Consider the following 15,247-nt stretch of genomic DNA (forward strand, 5'->3'; position numbering starts at 1 on the left):
CCCAGGTAGAACAAAAAGTTTCCATCTTTTTCCTAGATTTGAACCCAGAAACTTTTTCCTGTGAGGCAACAGGTCTATCCACTGTTCCACTTTAATATTATTTTAAAATTCACAAAGATGATGTTGCCATTAGCAGGAAATGCCACTGTTGTGTAAAATGGTGCATGGGTGAATGTTTCTAGTAACAAAACAGAGTTTATAGACCAAGATATTTTCTTTATTCCATCAGAGGCTGTTAAACTTATTAAAACTGTGCTGGTCAGACAGTCTTGGTTGTTAGATTATGTTCCAGAACAGTTTACTGAGTGACCATGCAGCATCACCAAGAAGCAAACCTTTGGATGACATAACAAATTAAGCATCTGTAGACTAATTTGTTCCAATCCATACAATCACTGGAGCCATGCGGTCAGAATGCATATGAGTGACAGCTTCCTACAGTTTTCTACCAGAGAATTATGTGAATGGGTCGATTTTTAACCCTGACCTGGCCTGGTTTTGTTGCCTAAAACATATCCAAACCTAGATTTGAAATAGACTTTTAAAAGAAAGTGATACATTAATTAAGTTAAAAAATGCTGTTTTTTTGGTTTCACAAAGAGCCCAGTCTCCTGGAACAAAATGCTGTGAGTGATCCACAATGAATTCCTCCCTGCTTTGACTCTGTTACTTTTCATGCCACTCCACCTGATGCGTAGACTTTCTAGCAGATTAACACCATGAAAGCAACATCTCCATACTCTTACTGCAGACTTTATTTAACTGACGAGTTCCTAGTTTAACTAAAGCCAAAATTGCACAGCTTAGATCATCTACATATTTTCTTTTGAAACCGGAACTATGAAATTTCATAAATCTTTCCCCACAATTACATGACGGCATCTCATGTGTCTCTTCAGACTTCCCTCTTCATTAAATCTGATAACACAAATGTCACAACCAAATGGTCTCTTTCCTGTGTGAATTCTTAAGTGGTTCTTAAGATTGCTGTTAGACTTTAATCTTTTGCCAAAAACATCACAAATGGCCTTTCTTATGAATGAACACGCTTGTGCAACTTAAGAATCCCCTTACAGTTAAATCTTTTACCACAGATGTCACAACTGAACGGTGTCACTGCTGTGTGGATTCTGATGTGCCTCTTCAAAATACCTGACTGAGAAAAACTTTTACTACAAAGAGCACAACCAAATGGTTTCTCTCCTGTGTGAACGCTCATGTGTATCTTAAGGCTTCTGTCACACTTAAGTCTTTTACCACAAATTTCACAAACAAATGGTTTTTCTCCCGTGTGAAAGGTCTTGTGTAGTTTAAGATTTCTGTTACAATTAAACCTTTTACCACAAGTATCACAACAAAATGGTCTCTCTCCTGTGTGGACGCTCATGTGCATCTTGAAATGTATCCTCTGTGTGAATTGTTTGTCACAATCAGCAGATTTTAATTGTTTCTCCACAGTGTGAACAATCATGTGTCTCCTTAGATCCCCTGTTTTTGAAAATCTTTTAGGACAAACTTCACAGTAAAATGGCTTTTCTCCTGTGTGGATGCTCATATGTGACTTCAGAATCCTGAGCTGTGAAAATCCTTTGCTACAAACATCACAAACAAACGGTCTTGTGCCAGTGTGGACACTCATGTGCGTCTTTAAATGTATCCTCTGTGAGAATTTTTTATCACACAAACTACAACCAAATGGTTTTTCTCCTGTGTGGACTCTCATGTGTGTCTTAAGACTACAATTATACCCAAATGTTTTTTCACAGATGTTACAACTAAATGGTTTCTCTCCTGTGTGGACGCTAATGTGGACCTTAAGATTTGCATTTTTGTTGAATGTTTGTCCACAAATATCACAACAAAACAGTTTCTCTTCTGCATTTTGCTTCACTTTAAGGCATTTCTTATCGACCAAACAGCTGGAATTCCCTTTTCTCGATTGACATTGTCTGTGCTGCTGAAGAGACTGATTGCAGAAAAACTGCTCATCACACTCAGAGCAGCTAAAGGATTTTTCAGCGGCCTTACATCCCACATCACTATTTACCTCTGATTGACATGGTCCATTCTCCTTCCAACCCTTTTCACCATCTTCAGTTTTAGATTCAAAATTTAAAAGAGGCACATGACATTTAACATCAACTTCTGTCTGGTGAAAGTCTAAAGCTTTTCCAGTAGCATTTGCTTGTAAATTAACATTTGGTTCTAAGTAGGAGGCTGGTTCTGGTCCTCCCCCATCCTCTTCATCACTTTCTGCTTTAATCTCCTTAGCTGAGAAGCTGGTTGGAGACTCTGTTTGTCCTGTGCTTTGATGAAGCTGCGCAAACTCATCATCTTCACCAGTGAATGGAAACTTGATGATATCAGCCTCATCCAGACTGTTACGCTTCTGTCCCACCTCTTCCTCTTTTATGTGGAGTGGGTCTGGGTCCTGCTGGTCGAAACTTGGAGTCCAAGGAAGCCCTTCTTTAACTGGCAACATCTGCTGGACATCTGCAGGGAACAGTGAACCATCTTGAACCATCCTCAGTTCAAGATCTATTATTAAATGTACTCTAACTTGCTGGTTAAAGTCAGGTCAGTTATTAGTTAGCCAGTTAAGAGTACATTTGACAATAGAAGTTGAACCACTGGGTCACATAACAAAAGCAATAGCTTTATATTTGAGGAAAATAAGGATAACTGGAAGAAAATGGATGCAGGGATGGAATATGAATATATATTTATCAATGTGTGTGCGATACATGACACCATGCGTTTGAACATTTTAAAATACCCCTAATAAATATTTTTCTGATCTTATGAGCCCTAGGCTCTTTTAAATCAATTTCATTAATTCCATCTTAATAGTTTTATATTGGTCATCATCTGGGTTAACCATAATTGGTATGTCTATTTTTTCTTTTCTAATATAATATTGTATAATATCTATCCATTCATTTTCCACTGCTGGTTTGGAACACAGGGGCAGCAGTCTGAGCAGAGAAGCTCAGACTTCCCATCTTTCCATAATTGTTTAGAAGAAATTATCTGTATTCTGGCAATACAACAAAGCAGATAAATAAAGGGTATAAATATTACTAAGTGTAAAGTGCTATTCACTTGTTTACACACACCTGTATAATTTAAGAACTTTTTAAAGATTCTAATATTTCAAATAATAATAGACAAGATAAGAGAGCGAGACACCCAATGACTCTTTGGGAGGAGAAGGTTTAACTTCCATACAAAAAAGGGTTTTTTTAAGCCTAATTTTCAGCACAGTTTGCAAATGTTTTTAACAGATCTTATTAACACTTTTAAACTGGTAGTTTGGTAAGATGTTCTCCGACTTATAGTAGGAGGTAATTTTATCATAACAACAGGAAGCAGGAATCCAAAAATTAATCTTGCAAAAGTTAGTAATCCTTTGTAATCTTTGCCAGTAATGTAACAGCAAGAATAGACAAAGCAGTTTTTACACAGTTTTGTGGAAATACTTTACATTTCTTTAATCTCCAGCAAACACAAATATCTCACTTACCTACATCCTTCTTGACTTGTGTCTGCACTAATTCTGATATAGCTGATGGTGAAATAGGGGCCACCTTATCAAGATCTTTGGGTTCCTCGGGTGGAAGGCTCTTTGTGTGAACACTTTTGTGTCTTTTCAGATCCCACAGATGTGAAAAACCTTTACTGCAAACATCACAAGCAAAGGGTTTCTCTCCTGTGTGGACTCTTATGTGTCTGTCGAGACTGTACTGATGTCTAAATATGTTTCCACAAATATTACAACTAAAGGGTTTCTCTCCTGTGTGAATTCTCATGTGAGTCTTAAGATGGGATTTTTGATGAAATCGCTGTTCGCAAATATCACATCCAAATATTTTCTTGCTTGTGTCAACTACATTTTCCTCCAGTCTGGAAACTTTCTTATTAACCAAACAGCTGGCAGAGTTTTCTGCTGAATGACTTTTCTTGTGCCTCTGAAGAGATCGCTTGTAGAGGTATTGTTTATCACACTCAGAGCAGCTAAAGAATGGAACATCTGCCTCGCAGTGGTCCTTGGTCAGTCTTTGATGAAGCTGTGAGAGGCTGGCCTCCTTCAAACCATTAAGCTGCTCTCCTTCTTGACTGGTGATGAGTTTAGCTTGTTTCTCCTTCACGTGAAGGAGGTCTGGGTCCTTCTGCTCCAGACTGGGGTTTGAGGAAACACCTTCATCAACCTGGATAGCTGCAGGACACATTCAAACAAATGCACATTATGGAGACCTGGTGTAAGTATACATATCCTCAGCAGCTTTAATATATGAAATAAAATGAACAACAAATTGTTGCTGATCTGTTTTGTGGATTTTAACAACAAAACTGGACGAAGTCTTTTACCCTGGTTCCACCAGTTGTCTTTTAATTAGCTAGTAATCATTGTTGGATTACAAATTATAACAAACTTTGGATCACATAGCATCAAATGCATTTGTAAATAAATATTTTATTACAATTTTCTTTTCTTTTTTCTTCTTCCAGCTGCTCCCTTTAGGGGTGCATAGAAGATCACCTCACCCTATCCCAGCATCCTTCTCTGTCACATCACCCCCTCTGCACATCCTCCTTCACCTCCCCTGTGGTCTTCCTCTTTTGCACCTGCCTGGCAGCTCCATCTTCAGCATCCTTTGTCCAGCTTATCCACTATCCCTCCACTGTCTACCACCTTTTTGTCAGTCCCACCATCTCCAAATGATACTTCCATCACAAATCACCCCTGACACTTGCCTTCAACCACTCCACCCTGCCTGCACTCTCGTCTTCACCTTTGGGTGGCTGACCCCAGGTATTTAAACTCATCTATCTTTAATACCTGTGCTCATTGCAGGTTCACTTTTCCATGTCTCCTTCTTATTCACACATTCCTTTCATTATATTGCTCTTCAGAGCATAAGACCACCACTCCATGCTCTCTTCCGCCTGGTAGCTACTCTCACAATGATCACAATGCCATCTGCAAACATACAAATTGGAAATGAAAATACCACTATCTTTTTTAAAATTGTTTTAAGGACATCACCTGCACCTGGTAGTATCAGAAGGCTGCGTTCAGAACAAGATACAAAATAAAATGAAAAAGAAGGATAAAAAATCTGAACCCATGCAGGTTAGGTTAACTGGGGATTATAACCTGGCCACAGATGGGAAGCACTTTATGAATGTATTAAATGTAGCTGTGCTTTGGGTGGTGCTTTGCATTATTAGATGGATATAAAAATGGATATTTCTGCGCTTTTACAGGTGTGGCTACATGCATACTATGCGTTTGTGTTTGTAATCATACAAATATACATACATACATAGGCTACGAAGGCATCTCAGACTACAGGTAAAAATGTAAATCTGCTGTTCTGTTTTATTGTGCATTTTAAAATATGAAATCAGTTTGGCAGACATAGCAAATTTTACTGTGTAAATTTTACTGTAGAGTAAGTGCTGCCGTTGTTGTCATTAGGGTTTGCTCATATTTAAAATTTGGCAAAAGGTTTCTTAACACTGAAACGTCATTTCCTCCTATGAAAACATGTTTCTGGGTCCACACAGAATCACAGGCACATCGTTAATATTATTTTCACTGCTGGCCTTTTTCTAAACTGTGTCTCACTGGTGCTTCCATTGACATCCACATTAATCTGACTTATGAATCCATTCCCTTTGGATTTGTGATTCAATTAGGTCTAAGTCCCAAACCTTAAATGGCACTGACACTGGAAAAATTACCGAGCCTTCCTGAAGAAAGTGCTGTCATACATTAAAGAAACAGCACTGGGAGAAATTGTTATTTAAATGGTATTTAACCAAGAGTATGAGGAAAGTTAATCCCTTACCTTGTCTGTTTCTGATGGCTAGCTGCTCCATTTCTGATGTGGCTGGTTTAGATTTGAGCAACCTCAAATAGACTCCTCTTGATTTACCGGGTACAAATTTCCTAACTTCTGTGTGGATGTTCATGTGTCTCTTTAAAATTCCTGGCTGTGAAAATCTTTTATTACAAACATTACAACCAAATGGCTTTTCTCTCGTGTGGACTCTGATGTGTGTCTTCAGATTTCTCTTACAGTTAAAGCTCTTGCCACAAACATCACAACCGAAAGGTCTCTCTCCTGTGTGGATTCTCATGTGTGTCTTGAAATGCATCCTCTGTGCAAATCTTTTGCCACAAACACTACAGCTGAAAGGTTTCTCTCCCGTGTGGATGCGTTTGTGTCTCTTTAGATCACCTAGATGTGAAAATCTTTTATGACAAACATCACAGTCGAATGGTTTCTCTCCTGTGTGGACTCTCTTGTGCGATTTCAGAATCCTCAGTCGTGAAAAGCTTTTACTACAGACGTCACAAAAAAATAGCTTCTCTCCCGTGTGGCTTCTCATGTGCGTCTTTAAATGTACACTCTGTGTAAACTTTTTATCACAAAGGCGACAGCCAAATGGTTTCTCTCCGGTGTGAATTCTCACATGTGTCTTAAGGTTACACTGATGTCTAAACTTTCTTTCACAGATATTGCAACTAAATGGTTTCTCTCCAGTGTGGACTTTCATGTGCACCTTAAGATTCACATTCAGCTGAAACCTTTGTCCACAAACATCACAGCCAAATGGTTTCTCTTCTGTTTGAACTGTCCCCTGTGAATCTGCATTTTGGTTCACTCCAGAGCTTTTGTCACCGACATCGCAGTTTGAAGCTCTTTTCCCTGACTTCAGTCTGATGTGTCTCTGAAGTGACCAGTCATGGAGAAACTGCTTACCACACTCAAAACAGATAAAGGGCTTTTTGGCATCACTATTTGTACCTGACTCTTCACTATCTTCACTTTCAGGTTCAGGTTCTGTCAGGGGTTCCTGCCAATCATCAGCTTCATACAAGTCTGAACGTTTTACATTAATATTGGGTTGTAAATTATTATTTGGATTCAGGTTTGTGGCTGGTTCTGGCTCTTTGTAGTCCTTTCCATCACCTTCTGCTTTAATCTGTTTGACTGAGCTGCTGGTTGAAGGCTCGGCTTCCCTGTTGTCTTCAGCTGGTGTTTGATGAAAGTGTAGGAGGTGAGGTTTCTCTTCATCATCTTCATTCTTTACACAAACAGCAGTGATGGGGAAACTGGTGATATCAGCTTTCTGTAGACCACGAAACTGCTCTCCCTCCTGGCTGGTCAAGAGTTCCTCTTCTTCCTCCTTTATGTGGAGGAGGACCAAATCCTGCTGATCATGACTTGAGCTCTCTTCTTTAAGTAACAACATCTGCTGGACATCTGCAGGCAACATTGAAACACACATTTATATTATGGATAGATGTGACTACATTCACACTTTTATCCAGCAGCTTAAATATGATTGAAAGTTGTCACCCGTTTAGAAAGAATTTATAATAATTTAATAATCAAAAATCACTAAAACGTTTCCATCTCCATTCAGATTTCATTACCCAAAAAGTAATCCTATAACACACTAATACCACAGAACGCATTGCCAGTCCATGAATCCAGCTATGACCTCACATTAAAACAGGTGTATCATCCTGCCTGACAATATTTCTGAACAATATTTTAATATATTTAAAAAAGGCTGAAGGGAAGAAGACAACAGAAGGACAGGTACTGAAATACTCCACCCCCTCATATAAAAACATTTGCATTATTTATTTATTAGATATTTCTTCATGGAGCTCTTTAATTTATTCACTTTGTATGACAAGAATTCTTTTAAATCTTTGACTAATATTTTTCATTTTTTTTCCAGTGAGAAAAAATTGTAACTTGTTGCAGCTGTAGGGATGTCCTGAATCCTGTTTTATAATTTCTTCATCAACAAAGGACAAGCTGTGATCGGGAGAGAGCTACATGCTGTGATGAATTCATCACCTCGCTGTACTGGAGGTGTCTTTCACCTTCCCCCAAGTATCCTTCAAGACTTAATTAGCTCAGCATTTGAGCCATGACTGCAGTCACACATGGTCCAGTACACAAAGAGAAATATTTTTTCTTTCATGTTTTGGCAACTAAACTTTATTGATATGTACAAAACTGAGGAGAAAAGAAAAAAAGAGAAGACATTAACACATTTTTAACAGGTTCCCAAATTCCATTGTGCCCAGTGCTGGAAAAAACCTAAATGATATCCAGAAAGGACATAAATTTGAATTACATATCAGAGTAGTGTGTTAAAAGAAAAGAAAAAAAATATCTGTCTTACCGAGACCTGTCCTAACTTGTGTTGGTGCCGTGTCTGATGTGGTTGGTGCAGATATCGGGGACAGCAGCCCTTGGAGGTCACCCAGTTGATGGCTCTTTCTTTGAGGCATCTCTATTCCACTGACAGTTTTCAGGTACAAATGTCTGAAAGTGTAATTAAACAGACATCAGTATTTTAATATCAACTGTATATCTGTGCAGATATAACTGACTGATCACTTGCATAAAAAACACTGTGTCAGCTCTCTGTGTGTAAAACATCCTGTGGCGGGGTGTGGTTTGTGGCTCAGGTGCAGCATACGGCTGGAGCAGTTGGTTCATGGTGCCGTGTCAGGGGAGGCTGATACACACCTGAGCTCCAACAGCTGATTATGTCTCCCCTGTAAAAGATGTGCTGGGACCTGAGGTGGTATCGTGTGTGTGTGTGTGTGTGTGTGTGTGTGTGTGTGTGTGTGTGTGTGTGTGTGTGTGTGTGTGTGTGTGTGTGTGTGTGTGTGTGTGTGTGAGTGGCAGCTGGAAAGTTAGAAAGCTATATGCATGACGGAAGCATGTTTTTTTCTTGCTGTTAATAATTATGATCAGTTAAAATATTTAGATTTTTTTTTTCAGAGCACCTTATATAATACACCCTCCCTGCCACCCCTGTCATCAACAGCTGAATATAGTCAATATTTCTTTGACAAACAGTGTATAATAAATTTATAATATTGTACATGTACTTTGCCACATTATCCAACACGAATCTAGTATAACAGTAAAGTTAGTCAATTACTTTGTACTTATATGCAGATACTTTTGTTGCATTCATATTTAGGCTTGTGCACTGTATTTGCATAAATGAGTTTTAATGTTGGCTGTGAAATTCCCAGAAATTTTGTCTCGCCAACAATATTGAGAGACTTTGCAGATGAGTTCTCGACCGTCCTGACTGTTTTGATTTATTAATTAGAAATATGAATAGATATTGAAAACACTTGTGCAACAGGACTGGTAATTGTTCGTTTGGCTGTCATGTTTGGCTGATTTGAGCTACGGAGATTTTGGGTGGGGTTTATTTGCAGTAATAGCCGTGGGCAGAGCAGTGACACCTCGGCGGGTCTTTTTCCTTCATTTTCAGCGCAAATATTTGTATATTTTCTCTCTCGTCGCTAATTATGCTCATAGCAGACTGTAGAAATACCTGCTGAGCAGCAAACAGGTAACTTCCGCGTCACTGTGGGAACAGCTGTGGTGCAGCTGTGGGAGAGCCGCACTGGTTCCTGCGTTTGACGCTTCTTCCTATTTTCGCTCCTTTAATGTCCACAGTTGTCGTTTTTCTGTGGGTTAAATATGAAGTATTGCATGCAGTTGGTAAGACGTGGAAAAATTAAAACACTTCGAAAGGACCGACACTTTTCTGTGGCTCCGTCCGTCCTTTGTTTTGTTCCCCCTCGCAATACAGTACAACAAACCGAAAGTTCCTACACACGCCTTTTTTAGTTTCCTGCTGCAGTGATCGTGTACTTTATAACTCCAGCATTCCTGAAGCGACATTAATTATTGATAACTTTAAGTCTTACACGTTGTTCATATTTCATATTTTCACAGTTTGGTGTGGATCAGTTTTGACCCAGTTCAAGAATTCCATCCTAATAAATATGTAAACTAAAATCTTTCTTATTTAGGATGTATAAAGAGCCTATCTGACATTAATAAATGAAATTCAGTGATTCTTTTTAGGTTTAAAAGCATTTGTTTCTGGAGAAAAACATCTGTTATCACATAATTTCATGTCCTGCTTTGTTCTTTTGCCATCAGAATTATTGTCTAAAGGCAAAGAAAGATGCCCAACGGATTTACTTTACCAAATGGACTATCCCGGCCTTGCCGTATTGGTCTATTTGATTCACCTTTGCTTTTATTGTTTATTGTATTTTATTTTCACTTGCTACACACGGGACAGACATGACTGGGGGAAAGAAAAGGGAGAAAGAAAAACAGCGGGGAAGAGGAACGGTGATAAAGGGCAAAAAACAAAAATAAACAGACAAAAAATACATATATCAATCACCTGGATCACCTGTTGAGAAAGAAAAAAGAGAAAACAAGCAAAAAAAAAAAAATAGAGAGAGCAATATAATAAACAACATGACGATGATCTATGGGAATATAACAGTAAATACTAAATATTAAACATTATTGTGCTGCACGTAGGATCAACAGCGCACAGTGTGCTTTGAGGTAGGAGCCAAAAAGGGTGTAGTTTGTGTGTGTGAGCTCCCGTGTGTACACCTGTTTTTGCACTGGCAGGGAAGATAGGCCTCCATACCATGGAGGGCCTGAGATGTCCCTTCTTTTATTTCACTACAAAGTTTAGAAATTACATTTAAAAAGAACAAAGAAAACAAAATAAATATATACAAAATACAATGCTACTCCCTTAAACGCAAACACTGCACAGGAGGGAGCTGCAGAGGTTTGCGCTCTCTGAGTGGTTTTTGTATTAGATATTGTGTCACCATTAATCACAGTGTCAACATTTCTAACATTAACTTTTTCGACTACAAAAGCAAACACATTTTTTAAGACAACCTTTAGAGATAAAAATAAATAAATAAAAATGGTTCATCAGTTAATGGTCAAAATCTCTCTTTTGGAGAGGGTCCTGTCGGTCCAGACTCCAGGGCTACTCCTCTTTCTTCTTTCATTTGCAATATCTGCTGGACATCTGCAAGTTACACAGATCTTCATCAGATTCAATATTGTCTAAAAGCTTGCACTATAAGTTGTTTACCTTTATCGAGAAAACAATAAAAAGAAATGAACTTTTCACAGATTGGCTGTGTGCCCATGTGCCACATACATTATAACTAATGTATGAATTTCAGATACTCCTGATCTCAACGTGTTATATGTATAAAGCACACCTGTCCACAGAGTCAGTTTCTTACATTCCAATCTCTCCACCAACCTGATGTCAGGGTTGCAAATCTGGAGCCAGAATAATAAACTCCATCTGATCCATCACTTGTAGATTCCGTCTTTTAGCTCCAATCAAAAATCAAACTTTTCAAAAAGATCTTTTGAGTAGTTTGTTGAGTTTAGTGAGCAGAGCCACAAAGTTAAGCAACCCCGGGATGTAGAGCCTTGAATACAAGCAGCAGACAGACACTTGCCTACTCTACCCTAATCTTAACCCTCGAGTTGCTCTTTTCTGGGGATTTTTCCCAGACCTTATCATCCATCTTCATTACTGTCAATTTGACAGGTTTACAGCTGAGTTTAGCGCATAGTGTCAGGAATAATGGTTGCTATGCCAGCCTTACAAGAAGAAGTAATTAATCCCTGTCAAGAAGATGGAGCTCCCTCAGCTCAGCTCCAACCAGAAGTAAAAGGCCTAAAATTCAGCCTTTATGGGTGTAATAGAGCACAGAGTGATTTTTATGTGTGTGCTTTTGCTGATAGTTTTTCCTGCTTTAATCAAATCAGAAATCTAATCAAGAATCAATAAACTTAAATAAGAATAGAATCATTGCAATTAAATAATTGCAATGTTTAAATCTTTCAATCCAGACTGTGTGTGTGTGTGTGTGTGTGTGTGTGTGTGTGTGTGTGTGTGTGTGTGTGTGTGTGTGTGTGTGTGTGTGTGTGTGTGTGTGTGTGTGTGTGCAGCTGTGACCTTGAGTTTGTGTATATGTGTGAGGGAAGTGGAGCAGGCAGAAAGAAAGAGAAATAGAAAGGTTTTTGATTTTATTACACATGAACAACCAGAAGGAGTATTCAGAAATGAAAAGTGCTTCCGTAGACTGAAGCAGCCAGCGATCAGCGTATGTAGAAATCTGTAACTGCATGAATTACTGTGGTTTGACATATTTCCCAAACAGAGATGACAGGGTTTTATAAGAAAGATCAATAGTATTTGAGCCTTCACGATTCTGTCACAAATTACCATCTTGTTATCTTTATAGAACAAAATGTAGTTTACAATGAGTAAAATATTTAAGTATAGACTTACAGATGTGCATGTGAACGTTTATGATATTTGAATGTGGGTGTATTTCAATTCACTTCTCATAAAGGATTATACCTTTCTCTACTTTCGGATTATAAGAAAATAAAATGCCCTGCAATGTGTTTTACTTCTTCTTCTTCTGGTGATCAGCGAGTGAGGTCGTCCACGAAGCCAATACGTTGCTGTGGGTAACGCAGGGTTTCCATCTTGGTCAACGACGCACTTCCAGGCCTTGTGATCTGTGGCCTTGACCTTTGCTTGGATGAGGGTTAGACGTCGTTGTTTAAGATCATCTTCAGTTTGCTTGATCCAAATCTTCTTGGGCGCATCGTGCTTGATTCTCCAGTGGGCGGAGCGCTGCTGCAGCAGAGGGCGGAGTGGCATGCGATGGTTGCTCATGCGGCAGATGTGGCCAAACCATTGCAGTCATCGTTTCTGGATCAGCTCTTCCATCGAGGGCTGATGGTGACATTGACTACGTATTGCGCCGTTGCTGAGATGGTCACAGAGGGACACAGTGTATTTAACTAATTCCCTGAACTTAACTGGGTCATTCAGATTTCATTTGAGCTAATGATCAAATATGTTAGAAGCAATTTTGTATATAATTTATTATTCTATATCCAGGCCAAAGCTGTAGCTTTTATTCTTTCCTTTAGATGACAAAGTTTACTACAAGATGAAATAACTTCACCATCCCAACGATGGTCTCCAACAGGCTACACCAGCTCCAGACACAAGAACAAGGAAGGTTTGTCAGTTTTAGTTTCCTTATTTCTAGAATAACTAATCTCAGAGTGTTTGTGTGACAGCACCGATGTGTTTGATAGGCTACCTCTCTTTAATAAAAACTGAACTTGTTGTACTTCCTTGGCAGTATTTGTGCTCTGTTGCTTTTTTTCTCCTCCCGAAGCGAGGTTCGAACATTGGCCCAAATAAATACCTGAAGGATGGAAATAAAGTATCCTACATTGCTACTATTGATCTGATATCAGTACCAATGGTTTTGATACTACTGATATTTGGATCAATCTGCTTCTAGTATCCATTAGAACACCTATGCCCTACAAAATGGGTAAGGCTATTTCACTCATGTAAGCATCGTTTCTCAAAGTTTTAATATTAAATGTTACTGTTTCTTACCTTACTTTAAAAAAAAAAATTACTAAAAGAGTGAAGTGATTTCATCCAAAAAGATGGAAATGTAATGGGAACTTTGCATTTAATCTTATTTAACCAGTTCATACAATGATGAAACGAAACTTGCAGTCAGCTGTGTTCAAGGTCATGATACACGTTTTGAGGCTTTCTTATCAAGTAAACATGGAAAGACTGCAAGTACAAAGGAGCTGTCATGAAACGCGTTCGTGCTGTGTTTATCCTTTTCCAAAGATTTCATCAATAAATCTCAGAAAGACAGTTTGGTTTCAACTCTCAGTTTATTTTTCCACAACACTGAGCAATAAGTTATTTCTGTTTGTGTCTTTAGCAGTGTTGTTGCTAGTTCACTGACTAATCCTGAGGTCACATCGCCCGCCCTTTTTGGTTTTCAGTCTGATTCAGTTAAAATGAAGCTGAACTCGATTCCTGACAAAAACACAGATATATACGACGCGTTGTGAATGTGCAGACAGATTAGAACATCCAAAAATCCAGGTGTTAATAAATTATAAAAAAAAATTAAAATTCATTATGATATGAAGAGAGACATTTAAAGAGGTCACCTTCCCGAACGCAGGATACAAAAGAGGACAGTGCAGACTGCAAGAGTATAAAAATGTGGAACCATATTTACAATTTACTTCATTATACTTTATGTTTTCCTTCACATAAATAAAGACCATCGACAACCAGGTTTTATTTTTAATGACTAAAATGAGAGCATGATGGGGTCTAGCCAGCCTTAGCTATGCCTTTGTCCACAAAGATCACTTAAACAGCATTAATACCACACATTACATACCAGTACCACATGGTCCACCAAAAGTGAACTAACGTCTCCACAACACTAAAGGTCACAGTACAAAACACTCAGGTCATTATTCAAAATGCATCCATAATAACAACATGATGCTGATGTATGACCACTCAGAGCCTTTAAACAAGCTCACAACAGACTGACACCAGAGTTTGTACAAACTTTGGTTTTATTTTAAATGACTCTCTGGTAAAAAATGACAGCCAGGAGAGCCCAACAGCCAACCTCAGGCATGTCTTTAGTCACACCTTGTTAGGGGCAAACAGTTACTGATTACTGCTGCTGCAGAGGGGTGTGACATTCAGAACTGGGAAAAATTGGTGAATAAAATCGCACCACAGTGAACAAATACCCTTACACTACTGGTAGCATGAGGCAAAACCTAGATCCTACAAAAGTTGCACAGGTACTCCAACTCCTCCAAGATGGCACATTAATACGTGTCTACCAGTACAGAGAGCTGGACAGGGACAGAAATAAGATCTGCACCTTTGTGCAAGGAGAAACAGGATGAGCACTGCCAGAGATACAAAATGACCTCCAGCAGGTCACAGCAGGTGTGAATGTCTGATCAAACAAAGACCCAGCTGACACCCTGTGATTTTCACAGATGAGAGCAGGTTCATCATGAGGACATGTGACTGATGTGAAAGGGTCTGGAGAAGCTGTGGAGAACGCTATGCTGCCTGTAACATCGTCCAGCATGACTGGTTCAGCGGTGGTCTGGGGAGGCGTATCCCTGGAGGGACGCACAGACCTCTGGCATGTATAAAAGCACGTGCGGAACGTACAAACGACTGAGCATCATTTTGAGTTGCTGCAGCAAAATTATGTCACTTTGATTTTCAGGCACTCTTTCATTCCTCACACACTACATAGTTCATATGAGTATAAATATTGATCCTTGTTCCTTAAGTTTTTTTGAGCAGTGTATTAGTAATGTAACATTAAGTCATTCATTCATTCATTCATTTATTCATTTTCAGGCACAACAAATACCTATATTGAACATAAAATACACAAAACAAAAAACAAAAATTGCCTGAAAAAGGAGTGGGACGA

General features: G+C 38.8%; 1 protein-coding gene across 1 annotated transcript; it reads right to left on the bottom strand.

Annotated features, from left to right (window-relative positions):
- Window positions 1-513: 513 nt before the first annotated feature.
- LOC146664338 (uncharacterized) lies at window positions 514-9,633 on the bottom strand. The gene is made up of 5 exons (XM_085417133.1): window positions 9,397-9,633; window positions 8,218-8,360; window positions 5,856-7,277; window positions 3,524-4,216; window positions 514-2,493 (listed from the first exon to the last, which is right to left on the bottom strand). The coding sequence occupies exons 2-5, from the start codon at window positions 8,324-8,326 to the stop codon at window positions 1,034-1,036; spliced, it is 3,684 nt and encodes a 1,227-aa protein (XP_085273259.1). The 5' UTR covers window positions 8,327-8,360; window positions 9,397-9,633; the 3' UTR covers window positions 514-1,033.
- Between the last annotated feature and the right edge of the window lie 5,614 nt (window positions 9,634-15,247).

This window comes from Rhamphochromis longiceps, linkage group LG8 (genome assembly GCF_057381845.1).
Source record: "Rhamphochromis longiceps isolate RC_006_pf linkage group LG8, R_longiceps_female_GT1.1, whole genome shotgun sequence".
Taxonomy (NCBI): domain Eukaryota; kingdom Metazoa; phylum Chordata; class Actinopteri; order Cichliformes; family Cichlidae; genus Rhamphochromis; species Rhamphochromis longiceps.

What these genes read in the sequence shown, in the direction of transcription:
- LOC146664338 (XM_085417133.1), bottom strand. Translation starts at nt 8,326, where the DNA reads ATGCCTCAAAGAAAGAGCCATCAACTGGGTGACCTCCAAGGGCTGCTG. An exon ending in ACAAGTTAGGACAGGTCTCG is followed by an intron (nt 7,278 to 8,217) that starts GTAAGACAGATA and finishes TGTTGCCTGCAG; the next exon opens with ATGTCCAGCAGATGTTGTTA. An exon ending in ACAAGTCAAGAAGGATGTAG is followed by an intron (nt 2,494 to 3,523) that starts GTAAGTGAGATA and finishes TGTTCCCTGCAG; the next exon opens with ATGTCCAGCAGATGTTGCCA.